We start from the raw sequence: 24,118 nt of genomic DNA, 5'->3' as shown, positions 1-24,118 counted from the left end.
GTCTCTCAAATCGACCACAAAGGCATGGTGGACTTCATGTCAGCCTGATCGTGGTAGGAGGTTCTGCTTACCAGACTGCACATCGAACATAACCCTTTAACACATGGCTTCCTCCTCCGGCAGGAGGATCCACCACTCTGTGAAGTTTGCGGCATGCCACTTTCAGTTCAGCCTGTTTTGGCAACGTGTGTCGTATACATTCATATTAGGGCAGCCCTCAGTTTCATTGGAGATCTGCCCACCATCCTTGCAGATACTGATTCCAGTGTTACAAGAGCGATGAAATTTTGTAAACTGTCAGGCCTCATCCCTAAATGGTGGGGAAGGGAGGCAGACTTCAATACATTATAAACTGCTCCACATAAGGGGACAGCCTTCGTCCTAACCCTTGAGATTAGCATGCTGATTTTTCATCAGGGCACTGATGACCAAGTTTTGGACAAACTGTTTAGCCAAATGTGATGTGAAGCTTGAGGCTTGTGATAAGTCTTGAAAATGACTAACAGTCGAAATTAGCTAATAGCATGGACAATACACATATTGCGGCCTGTTTCAGCCATGTTCTCTTTCTTAAAACTTGTTGAGGTTGTGGATCCCACAAGAAGAAAATTCTTGGTTATTACCGTCACCTGTCAGCTTCAATTTTGCAGTTGCAGTCACTTTTGTTCTCTTCCCCCAGCATTCCTACGTTCTCTGACTTACTCAATCTTCTTCCATGAATAGTCCTTGTGGTGTTCTTGATTTCTTGTTGGCTAGATAGCCTCATCATCTGGACATACTGTCATATGTAAGAATAACTGCTCAAAATATGGACTGCACAATGGATTCAGGTAGCTGGGGGCAGTGTTATGCTAAGGGGAACATTCTCCTGGGCTTCCATGGGACTTACAATAGTATCTGAAGGTACCGTATCAGCTGTAGACTATGTGAATATTACTAACCACCTGCATGCAGCCCTTCACACTTAATGTCTTCTTTGATAACAACAGAAACTTGCAGCAGCGTTAATTGTGTCTCAATCCCAGAATCAAGCTAAAGCAGTTTGAGGAGCGTTACAGTGAACTCATGTTAATGTGTTGGCCACCAAATTTGCCTAATCTGAACCCAATGGAACAGATCTAAATTTGCCTAATCTGAACCCAGTGGAACAGACCCAGGATGCTATTGGCACCAGTTCTGCACCCGCGAACAACCAGCCTCTAATTTATGGAAATTGCATGATCTGTGTGTATATATCTGGTGTTACGGGCCTCCATAAAACTACCAAGGGCTTGTCAGATCCATACCATACACATTCGCTGCTGTATCACACTTCAAAGGCTATTAATGAAGTGGTCGTAATGTTTCAGCTCATCATTGTACAAGTTCTATAATAAACTTCTGTAGTCTGTAAATATAACCCCCACCCAGAAGTATACTGTAACTCATTAGTTCGTGAGAATATGGAAAATAAATTTCTTAACTTGTAATTCAACTATAGCAGTAATCACACATACTGAACATATAGCTGAAGGGTCTTTCTATCTCATTTATGGAAAAAACAAACATTTTCACATGCGCCATCTCAGATTTGGATGAAACTTGGTGTATTTGTTCTCACTACTGAGATTAGCAGCCATACCATATGTTAATATTTATCAATGTCTGTCTCCTTTTTTCAACATTTGGAAGTTTTGTTGTTTTTAACATGGTGCTGCTAGAACAAAATGACACTTATGTTCTGAAAATAAGTTACCATTTGTTTTTGTTTATCATCAAAACAATTTGAAATTTGGGGGCTGTATATTCTTTATTACTGTACAAGAACAAAAGGAAAACATTACTGTACCTTAATGTAAAACCACAAAGTCAGAAAAACTGTTTACTTATATTTTTTCAGAAAGAAAAGAAGAAGAAGAAGGAGAAGAAGAAGAAGAAGAAGAAGGAAGAAAAATAGCTCCACCACCAAACTGAATATCACATCGAAAAAAGCTCGTGTTAATGTTTTAAAATAACACCATGTACAGTAGATGTAATTTATATCACTAACTTTTTTTGGAGTAGATTAATAGTCCTGCCGTTGCACCGATTTCAATGATTACTCCTAAGTACCACAAATTAGAATATTTACAAGTTACATGTCTTGGAAAGAACAATTTTCTTTTCTCATAAAAGATACCAATTTATTTCTTCAATTACATTTCAAGGTGGGCTCCATGTCACTACGTGATGACCTTGCTTCAAGTTCCCTAAACAGTCTAATGACTCAATGTTATGGAAACTTATAGTTCGGGGGAGTGTTCAAAACTCTGCAAAGCATCCTGAAAGGTAAGAATGTGTCTGATTTACATACTCTTAAGAAATAATATAAAACTTAACATTGGTGACAATAACATCGCAAAACTGAAACAAATCTGAATGCAGATCATATTTGATTTGCTAGGAACTTTGTAAAATTTTCTTTTGAGCCAATCTTTTAACTGTTCATCCTAAGCCATCACACTCAGATTTTATGTGGCCAGCTGCAAAGCACGATTACTCAGTATCGATATTAAAAGTGTTTTGGTGTAGACATAGGTTTATCAAATTAAATTTATTTTTTCAATTGGCATATACAGCCATAATCAAAATAGTGTTTTTTTTTTTTTAAGAATAAGAACATGTTTCTTTTGAACTGAGTCACAGTTTCTTGAATTTCATGGATGATGTAGAGATCACATTTCATACCATCAGATACTTTACATAGACTTTAAACTAGGCTTTCATCTTCAGTAATTTTTAGATTAATTATAATATAATGTACAGTGCAAAGGGACCAATGGTACCACTGATCTTCGTCCTGCGTAGTAAAAGAGTAGTTTTCACTAGAATTCATTCGTGCTGTGTCCACATTTACGTCAGGTAATTATTTCAGTGCATTATAATATTTTGAACAATATTATGAAAGGACATTTTGCCACACACCACACACAGGAGCTGTTGTCACAGGCAGACACAACGAAAGACCATTAAAGCATTAAACCTGTCTGCGACTCAATGCCTCCTCTGTGTGCTGATTAGAAATCTAATCCTTTCATAACAATAATGTTATTCCATCCTGGTCTTCCCATTGTTTGATTTTAAAATATTTTGACTGAGACTTGGTAATGCACGAATGTGGAACAAGTATTTTCCAATTCAGATGAAAGATTGTCAATAAAGTCAGTAATGTTTGCAGTAAATGTGATTATTTGTGCTCTGCCAGTTGAAACATACTGATATGAATAGCAGTAGTTGCACTGTCTTCACCGTTTTCAAATTTTTTTTCTTTTTGAAGGGCATTCACTACAGTATCATGGCATACATGCTTAGATTGGTTTTTGCATACTAACATTTTTCTGATATCTTTATAGCTTTGATACTGCATTAAATAGTAAAATTATTTCTGATGAATACTGCAGACATACACTGAGACAGTACAATCAGCACATGTAAAAATCATTTGGAATGTAGTGATCCCAATGTACAAAAACCTACTTTCAATTCTGGATGTTTTGTGTAAATTACCTAAAATCAACTTTAAATGTTTAGAATTAAATTCTCACCCTGAACGTCTATGAGAAGACAACAGTCAAAGAAAGAGCCAAAAAGGTGGAAACAGCATTCAGACTATGCAACACTACTTACAAATCCAAAGCCCCATCTTATTATGCCAAACTGAGATACTTCAGTACTGTAGCCAAATTTGAATGTTTATATGCAGCAGAGGCATTTTTCAGGAAGGGACTCTCAGAAACAGAGAACAAATTTCTAAAAAAGATTCAGGGGTTGAAAACAAGAATCAGTGTTTGAGTTTACATTTTACTTGATGTCAAACAAGGAATTACACAAAATGTAGTTTGATGAGACCGTTCCATAGGGATCCCACAAGGTGCTAGGGAAACAACCATTGACTTAGGCCAGAACCCTGCATGCCTGAGCAAGCCTTACAAAACTGGAGAAAGGGGGGGGTAGGCAGTAGGTGCCCCAGAGGTTGCCCGCTAGAGACTCTTACCTCAACAGCCATTCATCTCATCAGCACGTAGCACACCTTGAGGTCGAGGTTATATACAGAGTGTGTGTGTGTGTGTGTGTGTGTGTGTGTGTGTGTGTGTTCCTCACAGTCCAGGCAGTGAAGCCAAGACCCCTGTTCTCCAGAACACACAATGATCCTCCGCTGCACTCCATGGTGGTCACTAAAGCATGCCAAGAGCTTATGGTGACAAGATGGCTGGTGGCACTTACCAGTCCCCAGCTCAGGAACCCCGGGGTCGCCCAGCCCGTACTTAGCAAATGAATGCTGAGCCTCTTAGGGGCAGAACTAATGAAAGTAATCAAGTGAACCATTGGATTGTATTTGTGCTGTATATGTATGTGAAAGCGACATGTGCCCTAGTATATATCTCAATGAGGAACTTTAAACTTTCAGCATGGTAAGGAACCTGCAGAGGAACTATGGATCAAGTTTAAAAGACAGATATGTAGCCAGTAGAAAAGTTCATAATGGGAGGGAACCACCAGGTATACAGTCACTGTAAAGAAACTTCTAAAGAAACAGAGATTACTGCATAATAGGTGTAAAACAAAGTGCAGGGCTCTAGATAGAGAAGCTGAGTGAAACGCGTTTAGCTGTCAAGAGAGCAATATATGATGCTACCACAGCAGAATATAGCCAGGTGATCTTTCACAGAACCCAAAGAAAGTCTGGTCATATGTAAAGGCTGGCAGTGCCACCAAAGTTAGTGTCCAGTCCCTCGCAATGAGACAGGAACTGAAATTGAGGGTAGCAAAGTAAAAGGTGAAATGCTTAACTCCATTTTCAAAGGAAAATCCAGGAGAATTGCCACAGTTTAATCCTCATACCACTGAAAAGATGAATGAAATAATTATTTGTGTCAGTGGAGTTGAGAAACATCTGAAACTGTTCAAACTGAACACAGCTCCAGGTCCTGATGGAATCCCTGTCAGATTCTATACTGAATTTACAGCAGAGTTAGCCCCTCTCCTAACTATAATCCATTTAAGATCCCTTAAACAAAAAAACCATACCCAGCTCTTGGAAAAAGGCACAGGTCACACGCTTCTACAAGAAGGGTAGTAGAAGTGATCCGCAAAACTACCGTCCAATATCCTTGACACTGATTTGTTGTAGAATCTTAGAAAATATTCTGAGCTCAAACATAATGAGGTATATTGAAAAGAATGACCTCCTCAATGCCAATCAGCAAGCATTTTGGAAGCATTTTGATCATATGACACCCAACTTGCACTTTTCGCATATGACTTACTGAAAGTTTTATATCATGGCAATCAGGTAGATACTGTATTTCTTGATTTCTCAAAAGCATCTGACTCAGTACCACATCTACAGTTATTGTCAAAAGTACGAACAAGTGAAATTTGTGACTGGACTGAGGACTTTTTGGTATGGAGAACACAGCATATAATCTAGGATGCAGAGTCATTGATAGATGTAGAAGCAACTTCGGGTGTGCCCCAGGGAGGCGTGTTGGAACCCTTGCTGTTCATGTTTTATATTAATGATCTTTTAGATAATATAAATAGTAAAATCAGGCGTTTTTGCAGATGATGCAGTTATCTATAATGAACTTCTATCTGAGAGAAGCTGCATAAATATTCAGTCAGACCTTGATAAGATTTCAACAAGGTGCAGAGACTGGCAACTTGCTAAGTTCAGAAATTTAAAATTTTTGCACTTCAAAAAACGAAAAAATGTAGACTACAATACCAATGAGTCACTGTTGGAAACGCCAACTCATATAAATATCTGTGTGTAACACTTTGTAGGGATATGAAATGGAATGAACACATAGGTTCAGTCGTCGGTAAAGTGGGTGATCGACTTCAGTTTATTTGTAGAACACTTGGAAAGTACAATCAATCTACGAAGGAGATTGCTTACAGTCACTCATGCGAACCACCCCAGAATATTGCTCAAGTGTGTGGGACCCGTACCGAATACGACTAACAGGGGATATTGAATGTATACAGATAATGGCAGCACAGGTTTCTTCAACCTGTGGACAGTGTCACAGAGATATTGAATGAACTGAACTGAAAGACTCTTGAAGATAGGTGTAAGCTATCCCAAGAAAGCCTGTTAACAAAGTTTCAAGAACTGGCTTTAATTGGTGACTCTAGGAATAATTTACGATTCCCTACGTGTCACTCACATAGGGATCGTTAGAATAAAATTAGTATAATTACTGCATGCACAGACACATTCAAACAATCATTCTTCCTGCACTCCTTACATGAATGAAACAGGAAGAAAACCTAATAACTGGTACAATGAGACGTACCCTCTGCCATGCACCTTACGATGGTTTGCTGAGCATAGATGTAGTTGTAGATATGTTCTTACTATTTAATCAAATGTAATGTGAAGCCTGAAGTTGTGATAAGTGCTTGAAAATTACTTACAGTTGAAATTAGCTAATCACATGGACAATAAATATATCACAGCCTGTTTGGATCATATTTTCTTTCTTGAAATAAATGTTCAACTATACAATAATGAATAACGAAGGAGATAAATATTGGAACTTCCTGTACACAACTCCACATAGTTTTCTATGAAGATATTACAATTATATCAGTACTACATAATTAAAACTTTGTATAATTATGAAGATGAATATGTATTTTAGTACTGCCATCAAAAGCACTTAAAAACAGAAATCAGTACTCCAAGTTTTAGGGCAATATTTCACTACTTCTTTGCGAGAGATTGCAAAGGGCTAAAGAGAGAGGTCACTCGAGCCCTATACCACAAGGAGTTCAAATATTATGAAGAGTGAGGGTGGAATATCACTGTCTTGTCAGTACATATGCTTGTAAAGTGCACAGCCTTTGAAACAAGACATTTGTCATACATAGGCATATTTAACAAACAAGAAACAGAGAAACCATGGTTTCCAGCCTGGTGAACAATTTAATTTCACCCAATGGTAAGAATCCACAACTATAAGAAGAATATTTAATGTTTTCAGAGTTGAAACTCTGCAAGCTTAGTTTCAAAACATATACTTTTTGTTCACTTAAGAAGCTATAAAGCAGCTGGTTGAGTTTTTTTAGTGAACACTTTTTTAGAGACTTCTTTTTTTTTTTGTTTAAATTCTAATTTTACCTGTTACTGAAACAACAAACAACTGTTTACATAAATCTTAAATTACACCCACCTTGGAGGAGCTGAAGGTGCCAGAACATTGGCAAAATATTCCTGGTTGCTCATATTACCCCTGATGACTTCCCCAACTGTGTTGATTGTTTCAGTAAGAATATCTGCTGGAACACCACTTGCCATCAGAATATTGCACAAGTTTTCTAACAGCCCACAGGACTTCATAGTCTTCTGAGATGAAGTGGTTACCTGAGCTGGATTACCAGGCGTTACCAATGTCCGTAAAACCTACAATTGAACAGAATGATATCAAAAACATATTGTGACAATTACTTCTGACATCTAACTACTATTTCAATGGACTCTCACCTGCAACATACAGTGCACGTTGCTGACTTTTTGAGGACTCCATACTGTATCATCCCCTTCAGCAGGTAAATAAAACATGGGTGCAAGTCTTTGTATGTAGCTTCCTGCCAATTGACAAATTTCTCATAGTTTTATATATATAAAAAAGCAATAAAATAAGATTGAAACAAAAGCATTTTAAGGCAATGAAACTGTCTTCAGTGTGAAATAACATAAATAAAACTGTATCTATTGTCATCAAAATAAGATTTTACTACAACCAATGCAAATTTCAAAAATACTGTTCCTTGTCATGTTGTATAGTAGTTGTTACAAAGTGCAATAAGGTATGGTACGAGGCCACAGTTTAAAATCTCTTTCTAATTATAAGTTATCTGTTTACTATGTAAACTATTGAGGTCTTTCTTGATCTACAACATAAAAATATTTCTTAAATATCTTGAGATGGGCACTATTTTGTAGTAAAGAACTATTATGGGCTGTCCAAAATACTGGGTGGTATGAGGTCTGGCCACAATAATCCATTCTGCCATGTTGTTGACAATTATATGGAACATCCAATATAGCACGTATTAGATTACTGTCACTTCATGTACTATATAAATATTACATTTTGTACAGAGTATAACTTAATTATAGCTAACACTTGGTCCAAGCATCATGAAAGCAGGTTGTATATATGGAAGAGGCCTGGAGACACTGGAAGGTTTCACAGATAGATTATATAATGGTAAGACAGAGATTTAGGAACCAGGTTTTAAATTGTAAGGCATTTCCAGAGGCACAGATGGATTCTCATCACAATCTATTGGTTAGGATCTGTAGATTAAAACTAAAGAAACTGCAAAAAGGTGGGAATTTAAGGAGATGGTACCTGGATAAACTGAAAGAATCCGAGGTTGTACAGAGTTTCAGAGACAGCATTAGGGAAATACAGTGGAAGAAGAATGGGTAGCTTTGAGAGATGAAATAGCGAAGGCAGCAGAGGATCAAGTACGTAAAAAGACAAGGGATAGTAGAAATCCTTGGGTAACAGAAGAGATACTGAATTTAATTGATGACAGGAGAAAATATAAAAATGCAGTAAATGAAGCAGGCAAAAAGGAATACAAACATCTCAAAAATGAGATCAACAGGAAATGCAAAACGGCTAAGCAGGGACGGCTAGAGGACAAATGTAAGGATGTAGAGACATGTCACTAGTGGTAAGATAGATACTGCCGACAGGAAAATTAAAGAGACCTTTAGAGAAAAGACATCCACTTGTATGAATATCAAGAGGTTGGATGGAAACCCAGTTCTAAACAAGGAAGGGAAAGCAGAAAGGTGGAAGGAATATATAGAAGGTCTATACAAGAGTGATGTACTTGAGGACAATATTCTGGAAATGGAAGAGGATGTAGATGAAGATGATATGGGAGATGTGATACTGTGTGAAGAGTCTGACAGAGCACCGAAAGATGTAAGTCGAAACAAGACCCCGGGAGTAGACAGCATTCCATTAGAACTACTGATAGCCTTGGGAGAGCCAGTACTGACAAAACTCTACCATCTGGTGAGCAAGATGTATGAGACAGGTGAAATACCCTCAGACTTCAAGAAGAATATAATACTTCCAATCCCAAAGAAAGCAAGTGTTGACAGGTGTGAAAATTACAGAACTATCAGTTTAATAAGTCATGATTGCAAAATACTAACACAAATTCTTTACAGACAAATGGAAAAACTGGTAGAAGCCGACCTCGGGAAAGATCAGTTTGGATTCCGTAGAAATGTTGGAACACGTGAGGCAATACTGATCCTATGACTTATCTTAGAAGATAGATTAAGGAAAGGCAAACCTACGTTTCTAGCATTTGTAGACTTAGAGAAAGCTTTTGACAATGTTGACTGGAATACTCTCTTTCAAATTCTGCAGGTGGCAGGGGTCAAATACAGGGAGCAAAAGGCTATTTACAATTTATACAGAAAACACATGGCAGTTATGAGAATTGAGGGGCATGAAATGGAAGCAGTGGTTGCAAAAGGAGTGTGACAGGGTTGTAGCCTCTCTCAGATGTTATTCATTCTGTATAATGAGCAGGCAGTAAAGGAAACAAAAGAAAAATTTAGAGTAGGAATTAAAATCTATGGAGAAGAAATAAAAACTTTGAGGTTCGCCGATGACATTGTAATTCTGTCAGAGACAGCAAAGGACTTGGAAGAGCAGTTGAACGGAATGGATAGTGTCTTGAAAGAAGGATATAAGATGAACATCAACAAAAGCAAAACGAGTATAATGGAATGTAGTCGAACTAAGTCGGGTGATGCTGAGGGAATTAGATTAGGAAATGAGACACTTAAAGTAGTAAAGGAGTTTAGCTATTTGGGAAGCAAAATAACTGATGATGGTCGAAGTAGGGAGGATATAAAATGTAGACTGGCAATGGCAAGGAAAGTGTTTTCGAAGAAGAGAAATGGATTTTAATACCTACTCCGAATTTTTCTTTTGTTACCTTCACTGCTTGCTCAATATACAGATTGAGACTACAACCCTGTCTCACTCCCTTCCCAACCACTACTTCCCTTTCATAGCCCTCGACTCATAACTGCCATCTGGTTTCTGTACAAATTGTAAATAGCCTTTCGCTCCCTGTATTTTACCCCTGCCACCTTCAGAATTCGAAAGAGAGTATTCCAGTCAACATTGTCAAAAGCTTTCTCTAAGTCTACAAATGCTAGAAACGTAGGTTTGCCCTTCCTTAATCTAGCTTCTAAGATAAGTCGTAGGGTCAGTATTGCCTCACGTGTTCCAACATTTCTACGGAATCCAAACTGATCTTCCCCCAGGTTGGCTTCTACTAGTTTTTCCATTCGTCTGTAAAGAATTCGCGTTAGTATTTTGCAGCTGTGACTTATTAAACTGATAGTTTGGTAATTTTCACATCTGTCAACACCTGCTTTCTTTGAGATTGGAATTATTATGTTCTTCTTGAAGTCTGAGGGTATTTCACCTGTTTCACACATCTTGCTCACCAGATGGTAGAGTTTTGTCAGGACTGGCTGTCCCAAGGCGTCAGTAGTTCTAATGGAATGTTGTCTACTCCGGAGGCCTTGTGTCGACTCAGGTCTTTCAGTGCTCTGTCAAACTCCTCACGCAGTATCATATCTCCATGTTCATCTACATCCTCTTCCATTTCCATAATATTGTCCTCAAGTACATCGCCCTTGTATAGACCCTCTATATCCTCCGTCCACCTTTCTGCTTTCCCTTCTCTGCTTAGAACTGGGTTTCCATCTGAGCTCTTGATGTTCATGCAAGTGGTTCTCTTTTCTCCAAAGGTCTCTTTAATTTTCCTGTAGGCAGTATCTATCTTACCCCTAGTGATACTCGCTTCTACATCCTTACATTTGTCCTCTAGGCATCCCTGCTTAGCCATTTTGCACTTCCTGTCGATCTCATTTTTGAGACGTTTGTATTCCTTTTTGCCTGCTTCATTTACTGCATTTTTATATTTTCTCCTTTCATCAATTAAATTCAATATTTCTTCTGTTACCCAAGGATTTCTACTAGCCCTCGTCTTTTTACCTACTTAATCCTCTGCTGCATTCACTACTTCACCCCTCAGAGCTACCCATTCTTCTTCTATTGTATTTCTTTCCCCCATTCCTGTCAACTGTTCCCTTATGCTCTCCCTGAATCTCTGTACAACCTCTGGTTTAGTCAGTTTATCAAGATCCCATCTCCTTAAATTCCCACCTTTTTGCAGTTTCTTCAGTTTTAATCTACAGATCATAACCAATAGATTGTGGTCAGAGTCCACATCTGCTCCTGGAAATGTCTTACAATTTAAAACCTGGTTCCTAAATCTCCGTCTTACCATTATATAATCTATCTGATACCTTTTAGTATCTCCAGGATTCTTCCATCTATACAACCTTCTTTTGTGATTCTTGAACCAAGTGTTAGCTATGATTAACTTATGCTCTGTGCAAAATTCTACAAGGTGGCTTCCTCTTTCTTTTCTTAGCCCCAATCCATATTCACCTACTACATTTCCTTCTCTCCCTTTTCCTACTGCCGAATTCCAGTCACCCATGACTATTAAATTTTCGTCTCCCTTCACAACCTCAATAATTTCTTTTATCTCATCATACATTTCTTCAATTTCTTCGTCATCTGCAGAGCTAGTTGGCATATAAACTAGTACTACTGCAGTAGGCGTGGGCTTCGTGTCTATCTTGGCCACAATAATGCGTTCACTATGCTGTTTGTAGTAGCTTACCCGCATTCCCATTTTCCTATTCATTATTAAACCTACTCCTGCATTACCCCTATTTGATTTTGTGTTTATAACCCTGTAGTCACCTGACCAGAAGTCTTGTTCCTCCTGCCACCGAACTTCACTACTTCCCACTGTATCTAACTTTAACCTATCCATTTCCCTTTTTAATGTTTCTAACCTACCTGCCCGATTAAGTGATCTGACATTCCACGCTCCGTTCCGTATAACGCCAGTTTTCTTTCTCCTGATAACAATATCCCCTTGAGTAGTTCCCGCCCGGAGATCCGAATGGAGGACTATTTTACCCAAGAGGACGCCATCATCATTTAACCATACAGTAAAGCTGCATGCCCTCGGGAAAAATTACGGCCGTAGTTTCCCCTTGCTTTCAGCCGTTCGCAATACCAACACAGCAAGGCCGTTTTGGTTAGTGTTACAAGGCCAGATCAGTCAATCATCCAGACTGTTGCCCCTGCAACTACTGAAAAGGCTGCTGCCCCTCTTCAGGAACCACACGTTTGTCTGGCCTCTCAACAGATACCCCTCCGTTGTCGTTGCACCTACGGTACAGCTACCTGTATCGCTGAGGCACGCAAGCCTCCCCACCAACGGCAAGGTCCATGGTTCATGGGGGGGAGGTAGGAATAATACAAGCTTAAATTTGTTGGTGGTTTTTGGGAGCACACAGGAAGTGAAATTTCGTCACAGAGCTCCTACCTCTGGCAGCAGCAATACCTCTAACCCAAGTGGGCAGATCGAACTGAGCTTAGGTACAGGAACATCATTCCACTCTACTTCAATTCTATGGCTGCTATACTCTTCACCAATCATGGTGGCCCAAGGATAGCGTAGAATACACATTGCAGGTCATGAGGTGTCTGCACAGTAGCAAGCCCTGATGTCAGACTGAACGCAACCAACACTCAGTAGCTCGCAGCTCCCACAACATATTGTGTTTTAATTGTGTTTACGAGTGAAAACAAGGCTGTTTACAGCAGTGTGAATTTTTCTCAGTGAGTGGAGATTGAGTTCAGAGTTAGGCCATAATTGTCAGTCTATTGAGGGATTTTTTTAGAGTATGTTTTTAAGTGATAAATAATGGTTTGCCATGTGATCGACAATTGTAGCAACCACAGCAGACAACAAAATAAGTTAGAAATTAAGTTTCATATATTTCCTAAAAACAAAGAGACAAAACGATAACGATAATGGATGAATGTTTGTAAACATACAGTCATTTTTAATTGAAAATGCTTGTACCTGCACAATATATTTTTCTGAAAGGGATTTGGAAAGTGAACTGTTGAACATTCCTTTGACAATCAAGTTTAAGGTTGATGCTGTTTCAACTCTAAGTCTACCATCCTCTGGCGTTTATTTATGGCATAGTAATGAGCCTAATAATTTGATAAATATTTGTGGGAAAAAAAAGAAGCTACCCTAAAGAAGTAGAAGAATTTGTACAGATAAATACATTACCAAGAACCAAAGAAATTACTACCAGGCAAAACATTAACCATTAAAACAAACACTGCTGCAAATGCGACGATGTGTGCTTGTGTCAACAATTAAAAATTATAGAAACAGAAATAAAAGACCTTAGGCAAAAGAATAAAGATTTACAGGATCGTCTCCACAAGGTACGGCTGAGTTACATGAAGTCAATTCATGTTTAAAAAGTGATTCAGGGCTCTTTTTATGACTGTCAACAAGTGGTTATGGAAGGATAGTGTACTAACTCATCATCTGAAGAAATTGCAAAGGCTGCCACTTTATGTTCCCTATCTTATAAAGGGTCAGAAATGTATTTCAGTATCTTCCTACTAGTAAAATCACCATTAAAAACATGACTCAGGAAATTTAGTGTTCCACCAGGTTTTATTGTTTTAAGCCTTAGTGCCTTGAAAGTTTGAAGTCATCAACAAAATTTGAAAAAGATGTTTGGAAGCTTCACGCTAGTATTGTGCCGACAATATAAAATAACAGCTTAACTAATATAAATCTTACCAATGACAACATCCACAACTGCATACGAGTTAAATGTGTACGTGCTACGTAGCTAAAAGCTTCGGCGCAGTGGAGCATAATGGGACCATCCATGGTAACGTCAGAGCTCACAGCCTGCCTGAGTGTCACCCCTACAGTGTGTTCTAGTATCTGTGCAGTGACTGGGGAGTTGAGTGGTGGTGTGCCAGTCTCCCGGTAACTGATGACCAGATACTTTCAATGGATGAGAGATCTGTAGAACAGTCTAGTGCTCTTTGTCAGTAACATCAGGACAGCACGGGCAACAAGTGATTTGGTATTATCATTTTGAAAGATAATGTCGTGGGAGATACTGCAGATGGGCATGTCCAAAAGTACAGTTACCATCTTCATATAGATAAGGCAAACCGGCCTATGATCTTCTTCAGTGCAGATGCACTCACATTGCCCAAACTCTTATGGGAATTTGTAGATTGACAGCCGCGAGTAATGAGTATAGTGGGCAGGGGCACTACAAATGTAGTGTGTGGACAGTAAGTTGGGAATGTGAGTCACATGGGGAGTGTGCCAGAGGTAAGTCCCTGCAGTCGCACTATTCTCTGTGTCCTCGGCGGCTCAGATGGATTGAGCATCTGCCATGTAAGCAGGAGATCCTGGGTTCGAGTCCAGGTTGGGGCACACTTTTTCAACTGCCCCCGTCTTTTGGAAATGTTGGAAAGAAAAGATACCATCTTCATATGTCTTCTTTTTGGTGAGTAACAATCTGTCTTTTCGTACATTGTTGATATTCCTACCTGGACTTTCCATTGTTCGACTGTTTAGGCTACGCTTGGAATAGCTAAGTAGCATTGCGGGTAGAGACTCAGACATGATTTTATAGGTTTTTCTTGGATGTGAGATGCATACTAAAGCTGTCCTTACAAAATCCCTAGTTAGAAGAAATTAAAGTAAACTGAGCTGCCCCAGCTTTATGTAGATAACCCCTCGGCCTAATAGCATGTAGGGCTCACATTTAATGGGCACATTATTTCAGTTTTTTCACAATTTCAATTAATGAATTGAGAAAAACGGGTGTGCCGCTCTGGACTAAAAAAATATCGGACAGCCTCCAAGTGTTTGCAAATTTTCTTGGCCAACATTCTGGAAACTTAGAATTCTCTACAATCAGTCTTCTTTGTAGCTTCTTGTAGAGACAAAACACTTACTTCTGTACATCCACCACTGACTTCCTAAAGGCCTAATGTCTATTCCTCCTTGAAATTGCAATGATCTCAATTATCTCTCTGGTAAAATACAAGAACAAATTAGCGCTGTATTATTTCTTCCATGTAAATCGTAACAGAACTTGTTAAGCACTGCATTTATAGTTCGATGGGAGGAAGGTCATTCAAAACAGATTAGTTTTACCTCTTAGCATCTTAGGGAACAATGACCATAACATTATGAGCAGACTCCAGTTGCTATATTTAATGGCAAAGAATTCAAATGTTGCTACTCCATATATTGTATGACTTTTAGGTTGGCTGCAATGAAATCATGTTCCTTCACATTGCAAAGAAAATGGTCACTTCATATAGACCCTCAAAACAGAAACAATTGAAAATTTAATCTTACCATCAATTCATTCACTGTAATATATCCTGCTATTAAGTTCCTCAGAAACTTTGTTTCTAGCAACACTTGTTTGGTTTTTACATGTGCTTTAATTATGTTTAATTAGTAATTTCATCTATTCTTTCCATTCTGTACCCACTGCACACATGACATGAAGCTTACTTGATATTCTCCCATCTTCAAAATGATTTGTCCAGTTCCTAAACATTACTGCTCACCTCTAGCAATATAGGTATTTGTACCATCTATCCATGGCCATGTGAAAGAAGTATATGACAGCACAACAACTCGGTAAGTTACACAAAATCTGTATAAAGAGAGATAAGAAATTCGATATTCTCATTATATTGGATTTCAGTTAGCAAACATGCAGATATTTTCATAACAACATATTATGATTATTCCCAATGCAAATTAGGATTATTCCCAAAGCAAATATGGGAAAGGGCAGAGTAATACCTGAGATACAGAAATAAAAACAACATTGAAAATTACAGACCTTCTTTAAAAAAATTCTGATTTGATGTGTTGTTTCTCAGAAGATTTAACATCAATAGCAGACAATCTTCAACAACAATACCACCATCAGAGTACCCTTCTTTTGATATAACATCAAACAATCTGTCGAAGGCATTCTCGAAGGCTACTATTTTTTGGATGTTGGCATTTCCTTTTGTAAGCTGTATCAGAAGTAAGAGTGCCTGAAATCACAACATTTAAATTATCTCTGAAAGGTATATTATTCATATTGAAACTTTTATACAACATACTTATAAGCTAAAGTACTTAAATAATACATGTAACTGTGCAAAATATATCCATGTTACATTACTTAGTCTTACATTAGAGTTAAGGATTAGAAGCACAAAAGTAGAGAACTTATAATGGCACAAATTTGCCTTCTCCTGATTTGTGGTTTGCAAGTCACTGTAGTGGTGTCACACATGGCACTTTCTGGAGATGAAGGTCACATAGGTTGGCTAATAAAGATATAAGGTAAAAGGCCTGATAGAGAAAAATGTAAAAAATGGAACAAGGGAAAAGGTCAAAGACTGACAAAACGGAAAGGGAAATGAATGTATATATTGAATAAGAGATCAAAATACCTAGTAAAATAAGTCAGGACTCTTTTTAAATTTGAATCCCTCAACCAAAGTATGTGCTCGTGATGGTAATATGACCACATACTTGCCAGTTGAAGTACCAGAGGTAAAACAGAACTGCTGTACTATCTGTTGATGATGGACAACACTAATTCCTGAGTGAAGCATAGGGTAACTGCGAAGATGTACTGTTAACAACATCTTCGTCTAGAAGTGAGTGAGCTGGGAGGAATTAGGAACTACAAAACGTTCTTGTGGAAATAAGAAAATGAGTAAAATAATACGTGCAAACATCTGTAAAGCCTTTGAATATTTCAGTGAACAATGCATCCATTCTTTATAGTCATTAAAGGAAGATGTGCACATAAATTTCAGGCTGTCTCTTGATACAGAACTGCAGGAAAATCATGGGAAGAGACTGTGGTGTGGAACTTAACAGCAAAGATTGCTTCAAGTATTTTTTAATGTAATGAAGGTCCATTGTTAACAAATCCTCAAAATTTCATTAATTTTATGAAATAATTCTGTGTTGAGAGCAATTTAAACAAAATTACTCCACCAGCCAGCCTCAAACTCCCAAAACATATTAGGTGGACACATGGATACAGACTGAAGGGTTAATACATAAACCACATTTGATAACTACAACCAAATAACCATAAACTTAAAGGATAGTGAACAGTGTGGAAGAGTAGCATTGCAATCTGAATACACAAAGTAATTTAACTGACACTTCTATAACATGATATCCAAAGGCTGGTATAGTCTCAAGGGTTCTAACTCCTGCTGGAGGTGTCAGAATATTAAAACCTTGAAAATGCCTCTGTAATTTCTTAACAGCTCTACTAGCAAATTCCATTCCCATGTCTACGAAGGTGAAAGCTGTGTGGTCCCTGCACAATGCCCACCTATGGAGTGTAGCCAGTGGGAGGGTGGGAAAAGTGAGTTCCTGGCTCTTTAAAATAAGTGCTTTTTGGCTTTAGCAGAAGACATCCTGGCAGAAAATTAGGAAGGTCTGCTGGCATAGATATGGCAGCCCCACCACCTGTCTATTCAATCAAGTGGTTGTTACCCCTTGTAGAAGAGGAAAAAAAAAACTAACTTAAAGTGATCAGGGAAGTAAGCCAGATAGGTGCAAGGGTTAGGACAAAACAAACAATGAGTGAACAGAGAATTAAAATAAAAAAATGTAAATAAGCCTGCCATAACTGAAACAAAAATGAAACTAAAAAGTACAAAGAACCAAATGGTTACACAATGGTCTACAGCAGTTTAAACCCAACAAGAGCATAATGTGGGGTTGCAATACTGGTTTACAGTAAACAAAATTCAGAGTTATAATTATGTGAATGAAAGTACAGTACCAGTATGGATAAAAATAGGTATGGGTTACTTGACAATAATAAGCGTATATGCTCCTGAAAAAGGAGGAAAAAAAGAGGAGATGTAGTCATTTTAGAAAGATTTAAGAAAAAACAGGCACACAAAAGTAAATACGGCCACTTGATAATAAGTGCAGACCTGAATGGACATGTAGAAAACATACCAGTAACCGGAATTGCAGGAACGTATGGAGGGTACACAGTAATAATAATAGGCAAGAACTAAATCATTTCATCACATTCAATGATGTGAAAATTACCAGCAAATTCTTTAGGAAAAAGACATTTACAACGATAAATGGAATGCAAGAAGGAGCCATCAGTCTCTTAAAAGTAAAGCAGTAAATCAATCCGAAGATTGGTTTGAATACCACAGTGCTTTACTACGTATGGTCCTGTTGGAAGTGCAACACTGTTACCTTCCTCCAACATTTGATAACTGACTTACCCAGCCAGTAATAGGGGGACCTACTATTTAATGTAGATTCTGAACCACAATACAACACAGCATTTTTCATATCAACAAAAATTGCCAGAAGTGAAAGATGTGATAAGTGACAGATAAAAATACTAGGATTGACTGGAGATCAAACCCAAGGCCTTTATCTTTGTAGTCGGACACTCTGCATCTGAGCCACAACTTCTTTATTATTTTATAGTGCATAGATAACTTGGATCACTTGTCCAAGATGTAAGAGTCCACAGAGGACTTAACGTGAATTTAGATGTCTATCCTGTTATAGCCAAGATAAACCTGTTGATCAGACAGAAGAAATAAATTACACAACACCCAAGATGAAGTATTTAAAAATTCATCTATTACAAGAAAACAGTATAAAACACTTGTCTCAGCGACACCTCTTACAATGTCTGCAGAACAAAATCACATAGAGCAATGTAAAAAAAGAATGAGAAAACACCAAGTCATGCATTAACAGAGCAACAATGGAAGCTGTAAGGGAAAAGAATAAATTCAGGAAGAACAGTCTCAGAGTATGGAATCAAAGTAGAGAATGCAGTTAAAACAGAACAAAAAGCATACCTCAAACCTATATGATAATTCAGAAGAAACTCTGGTTATATCTGCAGGAAAGCACATCTTCACCAAAACAATAAGGAAGCTCTTCAAGTGTTGTGGAACAGATTTATTTCGTCATAATGAATGATGGGCATGGTGGGCAGAAGATGACCTACAAACTCATAAAACAACTCAGCAGCAAAAATGAATGTCATAGATAAAGAGACATGCATAAAATACCATCAACAACTATATACCGAAGTAGATGAAAAAGAAGACACATCAAGTTGCAGACAGGCACGATTAAAAGACACTCATATGCAGCTTTCAGCCACATACAACCACCAAATCCAGCAACTCGGGCCTGAGATACTGGAGTTGGTGGTCATGTATGCATGAGGTGTGTGTGTGTGTGTGTGTGTGTGTGTGTGTGTGTGTGTGTGTGTGTGTGTGTGTGTCTCTCTCTCTCTCTCTCTCTCTCTCTCTCTCTCTCTCTAGTGACAACAGCTACATGTGACTGTCTTTTAATCGTGCTTGTCTGCAACTTTACGTGTCTTCTTCATGGTAAGTAGCAATCTATCTTTCCCTACATTGTTGATACTCCTGCCTGCAGTTTCCATTGTTTGAAGATGAAAAATAGGAAGAAAAACAACTTCAGAGGATGGAGGGGACCAACTTGTGCATCAAGGAGATGACATCACATCAAATAACATACAGGAAGCCCTGAAACAGATGAAAAACAGTAAAGCTATGGGGCCTGATGGAATCAATGTATAACTCCTTAAATATGGAAGATAACTTACCTGAAGCTCTTACATGTCTTAAATGACTGTTGGAAGATGAGGGTAGTAACTGAAGCATGAAAGGTGGAGAAGAATAAATATCTGTGAGAAATGTAGCGGAATATGCTTACTAAATGCTTCTTACAAACTCTACATAAGAATTATTAACAACAGAATGAAAAATATTGCCAACACCCTCTTAATGGAGGGGCAAAATGGCTTTCAAAAGGGCTGCTCTTGTAATGCCAGATAAAAGAAACGCCTCACCATGAAGCTGTTGCTCATTTATTTTGTTTTGCAGACAAGGGTCCATTTGTTTAGTAAGCTAGCCAGTCAGATCCCAACTCTCAGCTGATACACATCTACATAACGATAAGTTAAGTGTTTATCTTTTCTCGTGTTTTCCTTGTTGAATATTTCTTAAATTTTGTCCATGTTTTTCTGTTTAAGAGATGTAAGCTCACATTTAGTAAGTGTAAATTCAGGTAGTATGTAGCACAGTTTTCATTTCTTCAGGACAGCCAGCAACATAGCTCACTGAGGCATCAGTGGCCATTGCCGACACATCAGAGGATAGCCAGTTGTGTATCTAGGATTCGGTCTGTTTTTATAGTTTACTTCTTCAGTTAGTCTTGCTAGGATGGGTAGGATGTGTACATTCCGTGTGCTGACACAGAAGGAATTGGCTGCAGTTTGTGAACAACTGAATGCATTTTTGGTTACAGTCAGTTACCTTCAGATTATTGCGTCAGAGTGTAGCACTGTGCCGATGAACGTGACATGTCCATTGAACACATCAGGTCTCTCTTGTTTTGCCCATGTGCTCTTCTGCTGAGACACCTCCTAATGTACTCGATGCAGTGGATCCACTATCACAGCAAAGTGAGTGGCGGGAGGAGGGGGGGGGGGGGGGGGTAACGTGTTCGCGTCACTCAAGGGCAATGCTCAATATGGAGACTGAATGACTAGCGTTGTCCAGTCATCCAGTGATTGGACAGGTGGCTGCTCCTTCAGCAGGGTCCGAGCAAGCACATGGGAGGAGGGTTTTCTAGTTACTGGGAGCTGCAATGTTAGGTGTGTTATGGAGCACTTTAAGCAGATAGTGTTCAGGGCTGGAAAGAAAGCCAATGTGCACTCAGTTTGTCTGCCGGGGGGCCTCATCTGAGACATGGAGGTGACCTTGTCTGCAGCTATCTAGAGAGCAGGGTGCAGCTGCCTCCAAGTTATGGATCAAGTTGGCACCAAAAACGCCTGTCGCATAGTTTCTGAGGCCATTCTCAGTTCATACAGGTGGCTGGTGGAAGCAATGAAGGCTGCTGACCTCACATCTGGCATCCAAGCAGAGCTCACAATTTGTAGCATTGTTCCCAGAGGTGATCAGGGTCGTTTGGTTATAAGCTGAGTGCAAGGTCTCAACCATAGGATTCGTTAAGTCTATGATGGTCTTGGCTGTAGATTTTTAGACCTACGTTATTGGTTGGGGATTTGTAGGACTCTGCTTGATATGTCAGGGGCGCAGTACATAAAGGAAGCAGCTACTCGGGTAGCAGAGTACTTGTGGAGTGTACATCAGGGTTTTTTAGACTAGGTGGTAGTTTGAGGTGCTCAGATGAACACTCTCCAGCCAATAAGCAGCAAGGGAAGTCAGACCGAGTTGAGAGTGAAGACACTTTCACTGTAAAAATTTTATCAGTAATTTTCAAGGTATTCATAAAAAGTTTCTGAATTTACTGGCCTTCAGGCAAGTTCTCACAATCAATTTATTCTTGGGACTGACATCAGGTGGAAAGCCAAAGTGGGAAGCTCTGAGATACTTAATGAGTCGTGGAATGGAAGACGCATTAGAGGTCATACGAGAGAGTGTTCACTGCAGTTGACAAAAATGATGTCTCCACTAACGTTGACGCTGAGTGTGACACTGAAGTTACCTGGTCGTGTGTAACAGGTATAGGAGAAATCATACTGACTGTTGGATGTTGCATGGATTTACTGGGAACCCAATTTTGCTGTGGCAGTTATAGAGTCATTCAAAGAAAGTCTACAGTCACTAGTGCAATACTCTTTTGAGGCGACTTTACAGACTAGGATGTCTAAGGATTCACTCGAGGTAGTACCGAAAGGTAGTCGTGCGAACTACTTTGAACACATTTTCTGAAAACTCTCTTGAGCAGTTAGTTCAGCAGCCCACAAGCAATGGAAATATCTTAGACCTGGTAGCTACATATATGCTGGATATTATTGACAACATCAGTATAGGATGGGGGATTAGTGATCATGATGTCATTATAGCAATTATGGTTATGAAAGTTAATAAATCAGTTAAGAGGGCTAGGAGAGTGTTTCTGCTAGAAAGAGCAGATAAGCAGTTAATAGAGAGTGAACTGGCATCACTCAGTTCCAGTAAGATGGATGTAGAGGAATTGTGGACAAAGTTTAAGCAGATTGTAAATCATTGCTTGGAGAATTATGTGCCACCATGGTTTAACAATGAGATTCGGAAAATGCAGAGAAAGCAGAAGCTGCTGCATTCTCAGTTCGTAAGAGAACATGCAAATGATGACAAGCAAAGGTTAGTGAATGGATGGACAGATATTTTGCTATCGGTGCATGACAGCACGGTCTCCAGTGCCCGCGCGGAAACAGTCCGAGGCGAGCGTTGGGAAAATACGTGAAACAGGAGTATAAATTAGCATGGAAACAAAAGGTAACAAAATGCGGAAAACCATGTGTGCACCTACATGGAAGCACAAAACAAAGTATCATATCAATATTAAAACATCAACTAAATAGGAAGGAAGTGGCAGAAGGAGTGAAAACAATATCGCAGATGGACATGGTTGGCTGTTCAGAAGAATAAAAGAAGTATGAGAAGCCACTCTGCAACACACTAAGACCTTCAGCCAACAAGCTTAGGTAAGAGTCCAGACAAATAATGAAACTTTAAAACTTTAGTCACACTTGTCTCATTATCGGCTAAAATAGAGGACAGATCCCTACCGACATTTGCTTCTGCTCTCGCATAATGGTATAAAATGCCCTCTGTTAAAATATGGCGTACAGAGATGTGCACATCACAAGTATCACAAAAAGGGGGATCCTTGCACCTCAATAAAAAAGCCACGTGTAAGAGAGCATGGCCCAGTGTGAAGACATGTGGAGGTCACTTCATCCCATCTGAGAAACTGGCAGGAGGAACACAACAGCACAATAGCTGACTTCACAAGCCAAAGCTTATTGTCCATTACTGCCAGTCATTCCTCATCTCACAACTGCATGAACTTTCTACGTAGTGCAGAAGCAACAGCCTGCAGAGGAATAGGACACTGTGCCACATCCTGTCCTCTGCAGGCCTCTTTGGCACCTCGATTGGCCTGTTCATTTCCCCATATCCTCACATGCCCTGGCTCCTAATAGAATGACACCTGCTTTCCCTGTCATTGGAACAAGTATAGTTGGTCATATATCAGCTGAGTAAAGGTTCTGTAGCGATTGTAAGGCACCAACGGAATCTGAGTAAATGAGAAACTGTTTGCCCTGAATGTGATGCATCTGCTCCAGTGCCTTCAGGATTGTTTGAAGCTCTGCTGAGCAAACGGTATACTCATCACGAAGGCGAATTCTGGTGACATGGTTGGGGAACACTACAGAGCAACCAAGGGAATTCCCTTGTTTGGAGCCATTAGCATGAAATACCGTGAAATTTTGATGCAGACACAAAATGTTAAAAAAAAAAAAAAAAAAAAAAAAAAAAAAAAAAAAAAAAAAAAAAAAACAGAGACTGAAATGTAAGATATGGCATACTATCTTTCTTAAAATTGGTCAAATCTAAAATAAGTCTGGGCCTCTGGAGGAGCCAAAGTGGAAATCTGCTCCAGCCTTGATGTAAAATATTAAGGCTGGCCATGCCCATAGCTAAAACGCAATCGTTTGTGCGAATCCCATAAGGTCTTGTTGCTCATTGCCGGTTATGGAAAAACTTTTCCAATGGAGGCCAAGCAATGGTATGGTATGCAGGTGGATGGTATTTTACATGCCTGACACAATGAAAGTAGCCACCAGGCATATAAACACAAGGTTAGTAGAGACAGGGCAGAAATGCAGACAGGGCAGAAAGTTCCCAGATATCCCAGTTATAAACACACTTTTTCCCATGTGAAAGTACAATTTTCCCTGGGCGAAGGTACACTATACCCTAGTGAAAGTACAATGTACTTTTTTCAGAATTAATTGACAATATACTCTCCATCATAGCTGTAAAATTTATCAGTTTTTTTAATGGAGAAGGTATTGTACACTGGCATGGTCTAGGCGTAGCATCTTTGATTAGTAATCAAAATGTCCTCAGCCCCACGTTCAAAACCTGCCACCGCAAAATTTTTTAAAAATAATCAGCACTGGCTGACGAAGACTTCTGGCATAGGAAGCCACCCTCATTTTTCTAATGACCTTGTCAAAGAG

General features: G+C 39.0%; 1 protein-coding gene across 2 annotated transcripts in view; it reads right to left on the bottom strand.

Moving 5' to 3' along the window:
• LOC124595535 (general vesicular transport factor p115) overlaps window positions 1–24,118 on the bottom strand; it is a 213,011-nt gene that overhangs the window by 113,672 nt on the left and 75,221 nt on the right. For both annotated transcript variants that reach the window (XM_047134304.1, XM_047134303.1), the window contains exons 5-7: window positions 15,875–16,076; window positions 7,511–7,614; window positions 7,200–7,429 (exon numbers count right to left, since the gene is read on the bottom strand). In XM_047134304.1, coding sequence (XP_046990260.1) covers window positions 7,200–7,429; window positions 7,511–7,614; window positions 15,875–16,076 — 536 coding nt within the window. The remainder of the gene's footprint in view (window positions 1–7,199; window positions 7,430–7,510; window positions 7,615–15,874; window positions 16,077–24,118) is intronic.

Source organism: Schistocerca americana, chromosome 2 (genome assembly GCF_021461395.2).
Source record: "Schistocerca americana isolate TAMUIC-IGC-003095 chromosome 2, iqSchAmer2.1, whole genome shotgun sequence".
Classification (NCBI taxonomy): domain Eukaryota; kingdom Metazoa; phylum Arthropoda; class Insecta; order Orthoptera; family Acrididae; genus Schistocerca; species Schistocerca americana.
This window is presented reverse-complemented; position numbering and strand designations above follow the sequence as displayed.